This window comes from Canis lupus, chromosome 7 (assembly GCF_011100685.1).
Source record: "Canis lupus familiaris isolate Mischka breed German Shepherd chromosome 7, alternate assembly UU_Cfam_GSD_1.0, whole genome shotgun sequence".
Classification (NCBI taxonomy): domain Eukaryota; kingdom Metazoa; phylum Chordata; class Mammalia; order Carnivora; family Canidae; genus Canis; species Canis lupus.
The window spans coordinates 11,174,520-11,184,329 of record NC_049228.1 but is presented as its reverse complement, the minus strand read 5'-3'; the positions used below and the strand labels follow the sequence as shown (position 1 = coordinate 11,184,329).

General features: G+C 34.4%; 1 protein-coding gene across 11 annotated transcripts in view; it reads right to left on the bottom strand.

Moving 5' to 3' along the window:
• Positions 1-342: 342 nt before the first annotated feature.
• Positions 343-9,810, bottom strand: part of RPS6KC1 (ribosomal protein S6 kinase C1) — a 177,422-nt gene continuing 167,954 nt past the window's right edge. For all 11 annotated transcript variants that reach the window (XM_038542113.1, XM_038542116.1, XM_038542124.1 and 8 more), the window contains one exon: positions 343-1,313. In XM_038542113.1, coding sequence (XP_038398041.1) covers positions 1,203-1,313 — 111 coding nt within the window. In that variant the 3' untranslated portion in view covers positions 343-1,202. The remainder of the gene's footprint in view (positions 1,314-9,810) is intronic.

The following is a 9,810-nucleotide window of genomic DNA, read 5'->3' as shown; positions in this document are numbered from 1 at the left end:
TTTAAAAACATTTGTAAATTGTTATAAACAAGGCACAAATGCAAGAGCTATCTTGGCAGCATACAGAAATAACAAACAAACGTTTGGAGATGTGTAAAAACTCATATTCTTTCTACATAATGTCAAGTAGATTAGGAGGTCAAATCTGGAAATCCCATCACTAAGTATAAAATAGGATTGCCATTCAATTCCACTTAGATGAGAACCTTCGGTTCTTATTATACCAAACCAAAAACCTAAGATGAAGTCAAGTATAAGAAACAGCAGAAACTGCTAACATTCCAAGGTGAAAGGCCATTCTAAAACAAAGCAAAACAAAAAACTTAAGCAATTAAATGAAGCTGAGATTTCAATTTTTATCATGTTTATTTTATAGTCATGATTTCTTAGTCCTTATTAAGTTGATACAATCTGGGGAAATAAATACTCCCTTCCCTTTTTGTTGCATATGTACTTACAAAGGAAGGGGGAAGAAGATATGAGAGAATAGGCAATGGGTGTAGGGAGCAGAAAGATGAACTTGAAGAGAGACAGGGAGTGTTTATATGAACCTTCCGTAGCAGTACCAACCAACAAAGTAGAGGAAATTGGCAACGTGTTTTCTTCTCACGTGGACCTCTGAAAGTATGAATCAACATGGAACCACATTCAGCATACATCAATTACATAGCATTGTGGTACATGTTTTCTATCAGACATGATGTATATATTTTTTTCTCACTTTTTAAGCTCCAAAGATGACACGATTCATGAAGCACTTTTAGTGTATTATTCAGTAAATATTAATTATGATCATATAAACTAATCTTGCTTAGATGAAAGCACTATTAGCTGCCATGTAAAGGTCCTCCTTTCAAGTATCACTTAAATGTACAATTGGAGCTTTCAGAGGAAGTTCTTGAAACCCTCTTTCAGTTGGGTTTACAACTCATGTGCAACACTAAATGCGGATAAGATAAAGATCACCCCTTATTTAAAGGTTTGCACAGAAACACCCCTTGCAAATGTAGCCAATATCTTGTCCAGAGAATAGTGGTAAAGGAACTGTTCTCTTTCAGCCTTTTTCTTTCCACATTTTGTCTAAAGGTCTTTATCCCAATGTCTCGGTGCTCCATCGGTGAGTGTGAGGCAGGGCTGCCTCTGTGCCGGAGATGCCTGTCCCCGAGAAGATCGGAACGTGTGCAGATAACCCCATCTTATGCTCATCTCATCAGTTCTGCCCAATCCACAGGGTTAAAAAATGGGTGAGATTTGATATCTTCAACACCAGCAACTCCAGCACCAAGACGCTCCACAGGGTTGAACTGTAAGAGCTAAAAAGAAAGGATTTAGTAAGTAACAGGAATCCAAGTGATGAATCAAAGGAAATCAAAAATATATGAAAGGAAAGAACTGCTCGATTCAACCCTAGTGACAATGGATTTGATTAATAACCAACTGATGAGATGACCTTGAAAAGGGAGCTGTGGGGTGGTGGGGGTATCGGAGTTCATGGCTTTTCAACTGATTTGAAACATGACCTTGAGCAATTCACTTCGGTTCTCTCAAACTCATAGTGTAATAGGACAGTTATACCTATCCATTTCCTGTTCCAAAGCACATCATGACGTTAATTAGATATTGTGCCCAAATCTGAGAGATCCAGTTACTCCTTCATGGGTGTGCTGAAATAATGTGTCTTGAGACGTTCATGCATCCTCAAATTTTGTTTTTAACAGCTTTACTGAGGGGTAATTTATATAGCATAAAATCCATCTGTTTTAAGTATACAATTCAGTATTCTTAGTAAATTTTAAAAGTTGTGAAACCATCACACAATCCAGTCTCAGAACACTTTGATCACCCTAAAAAGTTTGCTCATGCAGTTGGTGTTAATCCTCACTTCCATCCCCAGCCCTAGGCACACACTGATCTGCTTGTTAGTCTCTGTAAAATGTGACCTTTCTGGATATTTCATGTAAATGGACTCATAAAACATGTTGCCTTTTGTAGTTGCCCTCTTTTACTTAGCACAATGTTTTTCAGATTCATCCATGTTATAGCAGGTATCAGCAGCCTGTTACCTTCTATTTCTGAATAGCATTCCATTTGTTGGATATAAAATATTTTGTTAATCTATTCACCAGTTAATAGACATGTAGCGGGCACTGAGGGGGGCACTTGACAGGATGAGCACTGGATATTATACTATATGCCGGCAAATCGAATTTCAATTAAAAAATATACAAAAAAATAAATTAAAAAAATAGACATGTAGATTTTCCAGGTTGAGGCTACAATGAGTAATATTGCTATTAACATTCACATATATGTCTTTGTGTAAGCATATGCCTTCATTTCTCTCACGGACATTCCTGGAAGTAAACTGCTGGGTCATGTGGCAAATTTATGTTTAGCTTTTTAGGAAACTGCCAAACCTTTCTAAAGTAGCTGTACCATTTTACATTCCCACCAGCAATGTAGGAGAGGTTCCAGTCTTTCTACATCCTCACCAATACTTAATACTGTCCATCTTTTGATCACAGCCCTTTTAGTGGGTTTTAGTGGCATCATACTATGATTTTAATTTGTATTCTCTAGTGAGTAATAATGGTGAGTATCTTTTCATGGCTTTCTAATCCATTCATATAGCTTCCATAGTGAATCTTTGCCCATTTTTATACTGAATTGTTTACTTATCGAGTTATAGGAGTTTTGGTGGGTTTTTTTAGACTTTAAGTAATCCCCCACACCCAATGTGGGGCTTGAATTTACAACCCAGAGATCAAGAGTCATATGTTCTATCAACCTAGCCAGCCAGCAGCCCTGATAAGAGTTCTTTATACATTCTGAATACAAGCCCCTATTAGTTACATGATTTGAAATATTTTCTCCCACTCTGGGGCTTATCTTTTCATTTTTCTTACTGATATCTTCTTAAGTATAAAAGTTTTTATTTTATTTTTATTTTATTTTATAAAAGCCCACATTATCAATTGTTTTCTTTTATGGATGTTTTTGAAGTCATATCTAACAACTCTTTGCCTAACCTGTCATGAAGATTTTCTCCTATGGTTTCTTCTATAATTTTTAATCTCCCATCTATATAAGTCTATGAGCTATTTTGAGTTAATTTTAGGATATGGTATGAAGTAAGGGTCTTTAGTTCATTTCAGTTTTAGCATGTGACTTATTTGATTTTCCCAACACCATCTGCTGAAAAGACTGTTTTTTCACCATCAAATTCTCTCGGCACCTTTCTTGAAAATCAATTGACCATAAATGTAAGGGTTTATTTCTGGATACTCAATTCCAGTCCACTGATCTATATGCCTATCTTTGTTCTAATAACACCATAATTTTCTAGTAATTTTCTAATTTCCTAAGGTGCAAGGTGAGATTTTCATTTGAGACCTTTCTTTTCTCATATAGGTGTTTTTAAGCCATAAATTTTCTGTTATAGGTGTTTATATGCCATAAATTTTCCTCAGGAACTGATTTAGCTACATCTGATAAATTCTGATATATTCTGTGTTTTCATTCTATTAAAAACACTTTCTAGCTTCTTTTGAGATTTGTTTGACATACAGGCTATGTAGAAACATGTTTAATTTCAAAATATTTGTGGACTTGCCAGATCGCTTTCTGATTTCTAATTAAATTGTTATATAATCAGAGTATGTTGTATGATTTCAATCTGTTTAAACACTGAAGCTTGTTTTGTGGTATAGCATACGATCTTAGAGAATGTTCCTTATATACATAAGGATAAGAATGTATTCTGCAATCATTGTTCCATATATGTCAGAGACATTGGATATTGTTGAAGTCTTCTTAATATCCTTGTTGATTTTCTATTATTTATCAAGAATGGGGTGCTGAAGCCTCCATTTATTTATTAATACTGGATTGTCTTTTTTCCCTTCAATTCAGTCAGATTTTGCATCATACATATACAGGCTGTTATTAGAGCATATACATTTATTGTTATATCTTTGTATGTACTGACCTTTTATCACTGAAATATCTTAGCCGCTCATAAGTCTCTAGGCTTCACATCTATTTTGTTAGGATTTTTTTTTTAATATTTATTTACTTAATTCATGAGAGACACAGAGAGAGAAGCAGAGACATAAGCAGAGGGAGAAGCAGGCTCCCCATGGGGAGCCCAATGCGGGAATCTATCCCAGGACCCAGGGATCATGACCTGAGCCAAAGGCAGATGCTCAACCACTGAGGCACCCAAGTGCCCCTTGTCAGGAATTTAATATAGCCACTTCAGCTCTCTTATGGTTACCATCTGCATGATTGATATTTTCCCATTCTTTTCCTTTCAACCTATTTGCGTCTTTGAATTTAAGGTGTGTCTTAGATAACTGAATCTTTTTTACCCTATTTAATATTAACTGCTTTTTGTTTGGCATGTTTAGACATCCATGTTGAATTGTAATTATTGATGTGGTGGGTTTAAATTTGCCATTTTCTACTTGTTTTCCACCTCTATTGTTTTTTTTTGTTGTTGTTGTTATTGTTCTTCTATGGCCTTCTTTTGTGTCAATACTTTTTAATACACTACTTTAGTTTCTCTATTGATTTTTATTGTTTTTTTAGTGGTCACTGTAAGGATTACAATAGCATCTTAATTTATCATAATCTACGAGGTATGTGGGTGGCTCAGTCAGTTAAGCATCTGACTCTTGATTTCAACTCAGGTCATGATCTCAGGGTTATGGGATAGAGACCCACGTTAGGCTCTGTGCTGGGCATGGAGCTTGCTTGGGGTTCTCTTTCTCCTTCTGCCCCTGTCCCCATCCCCTTCTCTAAAAAATCAATAAAATTTATCAAAATCCACTTCAGATTAATATTAATTTAATTCCAGTGAAATGTAGAAACCGCTCCACTATAGCTCTGTATCTTCTGCCATCTATTATTGTCATATATGTAATATATTTGTATGTTATAAACTCAACAGCATGTTATAATTACTGTTTCACACAATCCTATGTCTTTTAAAAGAAGTTGAGAAAAAAAATGAGGGGGAAAAATCTTTTGCATTACTTATATTTTTTATTATTTTTTAAATTTATTTTTTTAAATTTTTTTATTGGAGTTCAATTTGCCAACATATAGCATAATACCCAGTGCTCATCCTACCAAGTGCCCCCCTCAGTGCCCATCACCCAGTCACCCCAATCCCCCGCCCACCTCCCCTTCCACCACCTCTTGTTCATTTCCCAGAGTTAGGTGTCTTTCATGTTTTGTCACCCTCACTGATATTTTCACTTATTTTATCTCCTTTCCCTTTATTCCCTTTCACTAATTTTTATATTCCCCAAATGAATGAGACCATATAATGTTTGTCCTTTTCCGATTGACTTATTTCACTCAGCATAAAGAAGATGTGGTATTGGTATACAATGGAATATTACTCAGCCATTAGAAACAACAAATACCCACCATTTGCTTCGACGTCGATGGACCTGGAAGGTATTATGCTGAGTGCATTACTTATATTTTACCATTCCAGTACTCTTCATTTTCTCCTACAGACTCAAGTTACTAAGTGGATGGTGTCATTTCCTTTCAGGCTGAATTCCTGTATATTTCTTGTAAGGCAAATCTAGCAATGAATTCTCTCACTCTTTATTCAGGAATTTATTTCATCTTCATTTTTGAAGGATAATTTTGCTGGATATAGAATTCTTGGTTGATAGTTCACTTTAGAATTCTTGGTTGATAGTTAACTTCCTTTCAGCACTTTGACCATGTCATTTCACTGTCTTCTGTCTTCCATTGATTTTATCATCATCATCATCATCATCATCATCATCATCATCATCATCATTATTGAAGTACAGTTTCAGGTGTACAACTAATGATTCAACAATTTGTACTTTACTCAGCACTTTCCACAGTACATGTAGTCACCATTTGTCACTATACAATATTATTACAATATTACTGATTACATTCCCTACTCAGTAATTTTCATCTTCATGATGTATTTATTTTATAACTGGAAGTGTGTACTGTCTTCCATCATTTTTGATGAAAAGTCAGATATTAAGATTTCCTTGTATAAAGTGAGTGGGTTTTGTTTTGTTTTTTGCTGCTTTCAAGATTGTCCTCTTTGTTTTTGTCTTTCAATAATTTGACTAGGTGTATTTTCCTAATTAAGGTCCATTGTGCTTCTTGGATGCTGTCAATATTTGTCATCATATTTGAGGTATTTTTAGCCATTATTTTTTAAAATACTTTTTCCTCCCCTGTTCTCTTTCCTCTCCTTCCTGGTACATTTGATGTTATCTCATAGATTTGTGTAGCCTTGTTCATTTTTTAAAAATTTTTTTTGCCTTTTATTCAGATTTGATCATTTCTATCATTCTATCTTCAAGTTCATTGATTCCTCTCGCACCTATCTCAAAATAGCTGCTGAGATGCTCTAAAGCAATTTCCCCCTAATAAATGCTTCACTTCAATTACTGTATTTTTCAACTTGAGAATTTCTATTTTTTAATATAATTTATATTTCCTTATTGAGAATTTCTACTTGTTGATTCATTATTGTCATACTTTCCTTTAATTCTTTAAACATGGTTTCCTTTAGTTCTTTGAACATATTTATAATAACCACTTTAAAGTCTGTTAAATTCAACCTGGGGACATTCAGAGTTAATTTCTACTGACTGCTTTATGAGTCATACTTTTTGTTTCTGTGTATATCATATAATATTTGCTGAAAATGGGACATTTTGGATGCTATATTTTAGCAACTCTAGCTCCCAACTTTTTTCCCAAGAAGACCATTATCATTGCTATTGGTTGGTTTGTTTTTTGTTTGGTAACTTCTTTCAGCTAGATCTGTAAGTCTGCTCCTTCCATCACTTTGTAGTAATCAGCTATTGCTATCTCTGCTCATTCTTTTTTTGTTTTTATTTTTGAGCTTCACTTCCTAGGGACCATCCTGTGTGTGTACAACTTAGTGGTCAATCTGTGATTGAAAAGAAGTTACAATACACCTCTGCCCCTAAAGCTTCTGTCCTCTGCCAAAGTGAAGGAGAACACATTAAAAATTTAGGTCACTTACAAATCTCCCCTGGTTTTTACTTTCATTTCAAATTGGGATATTTCCCTTTTCCTATATGCATGCACAAAACCTCAGGGTTGGTTCTCGTGGCCTGCTTCAATATGGAAGAAACTTCACACCTGACCAAGCAGAGAAAAGAGAATGGGAGCAGTCCAAGCAAAATTGCCACAGACTACCACTCTTCATTCCCAAAGTTTGGCTGTTTTTCAAGTATAAATACTTTACAGATTGTTGCATCCCTTTGATCAATTTCCAGCCACTGAGATGGTTGTTTTTGCCAATTCTGTCCAATGTTATAACTTCCTTTCTCAAGAAAGAATTTGCCAACTCCCTCATATGGCTATAGCCATTCAAATTTGAGAATATTCCTATAGTAAGTAACTTTTTCCACAGGATTTAGCCAATTGCAACTGAAAGATTTAAATGATTTATTTACATTAATGTTTCTATACATTTAGGAAATCCCACTATTCAAATTCAACCAAAACTTCTGTTTCTTCTCTTTTTACCTTTATTTCTATTTTTTCTTTCATTCACTATTCATTAATTCAATTATTTATATGAAAGATATCAACTGATTTCCTATTGTGTGTCAGTCCACTACTTTTTTAGGCCTTTACACCTCTATCACCAGCAGTTGCCCCACCCACTCTTACTTTAGCAGCCCTATAATTCCACACATGCTTCAGCAAATAAAAATTACTATGTACTATGAATCTTCACCATTGCCCTATCAATAATGATAGAAAACGGGATCCCTGGGTGGCGCAGTGGTTTGGCGCCTGCCTTTGGCCCAGGGGATGATCCTGGAGACCCGGGATCGAATCCCACATCGGGCTCCTGGTGCATGGAGCCTGCTTCTCCCTCTGCCTGTGTCTCTGCCTCTCTCTCTCTGTGACTATCATAAATAAATAAAAATTAAAAAAAAATAATAATAATGATAGAAAACACTGATGTGACACTATGTGCCAGGCATTATTATAGTTTAATTTAATTCACAAAAACTCTATGAATCGTTACTATTCTCTCTATAGATGAGAAAAAAGAGACTCAAAGAAATTAAGTAACTTATTTAAGATCATACAAGTAGTAAGTAGCAAAGACAAGATTTGAATTTAGGCACTGTGGCTCCAGAATCCATGCTCTTAAACATAACATGACACTGCCTTCTGAGTATGTGATCTGCAAATACCAAGAATCTACTACTTCAATATTACCAAATACACAAGGGGTGTGAAGCATATACTTCAAAAGACTGTACTCAATCTTCTCACTTGAAATTGTTATATCTAGTATTCAAAATGACCATTGTTTATTAAAGCTAATTGCTCAAAGAATTTTAATATTAGATATTGGAAAAAGGTGTTAAGTGAAAAGCTGCTATTATAAAACAAACATTGTAAGAATATCCCAAATATATCAAATTCATTTTCAAAATCCGACAATTCACGTCTAACTGATTGAAATGTGGAAGGCATCAATTTAATATAAATTTAAAATATCGAACACTTGTAAGAATTACATATAACTATAGCATATTTTTTAATATTTCAATAAACATATGAACATGTAGTTCTTTCTTTTTCACTGCAATTGGCTTTTCCACCCCTATTTTTTTCCAAAAACATGACCTCATTATGAAATTTCAATAAAGGTTCCTATTTTGACTTTTACTAAAGTCAATTTAATTAGTTCATGGACTTCACTACAAAATGTAAATATAAATCTATAGGCAAAAGTATAATTACGACTATCTTGTTTATCCTGCCATTTTAAATACTATAGCAGGCCTCAAAAAAGACCACACAAAGATTCTACTGCTTAAACAAATGTGTCAGTCAGTGGCAAAACCAAAATAGTCACTGCCAGTATCCCTTCTCCTGAAGAACACTCAGGCAATAAGCTAAACAATGAAGACCCAAAAATTTGTTCTGAAGGTCTATTTTCTCATGTAATATTTTTCAACTGACAAAACAATTGTGTCATAATTAACTAAATATACACCAAAATTAACTAAATGTACAGCATGAAGTATAAACATACATGCTCTGAGGATTTGTAAAATATAAGCATCTTTCTTTTAATTGCATTTAAAATGTAACTATGTCTACTTTAGCACCATTCACATGACTGAGATGACTGAACCGTGGGGACAGGGGATCATGAAATCTAGGAAGAAAGCAAGGAGCTGAAAGACTAAAGGGGGAAATCTTCCCAAAGCAGAATAATTATTTCCATATAAATCATTTTGTGATTTTAAAAAAATGACCCCTATGACCTGTGAGGTAGTGGAAGAGGAAAGTCAAAATGACAAATGGCTAATCATGCCAAGAGACCCCTTTTCCCTTTCCTGATGATGTTTCCTCAACATGAGTGGTAGTTTCCTTAGGCCAATGACAGAATGCTGATTTACTATATAATATATACATATCTGTACTGGAGGATTTAACATACCTTAAGCCAAGATTTCTTTATAACATAATTTCTAATAAGAACAGGAGCAGCGGATCTTTATAAATTAATGTAGGGAATTCTATTCTCAGTATTATATAATAATGACATTAAGGAGAGAAACGAACAACAAAAAAGCACTTGCTAGCCTTCCTCAAATTATTTAACAAAAAAATACTTGGAATTTATCTTGTGCCACAACAAATAAGATGAAATCAAATGACAGCTGTCCTTTTTTCCTATTAGAATGAAATGTATTCTATATCTTTGCATTACCTCTTAATCCTTTTGCA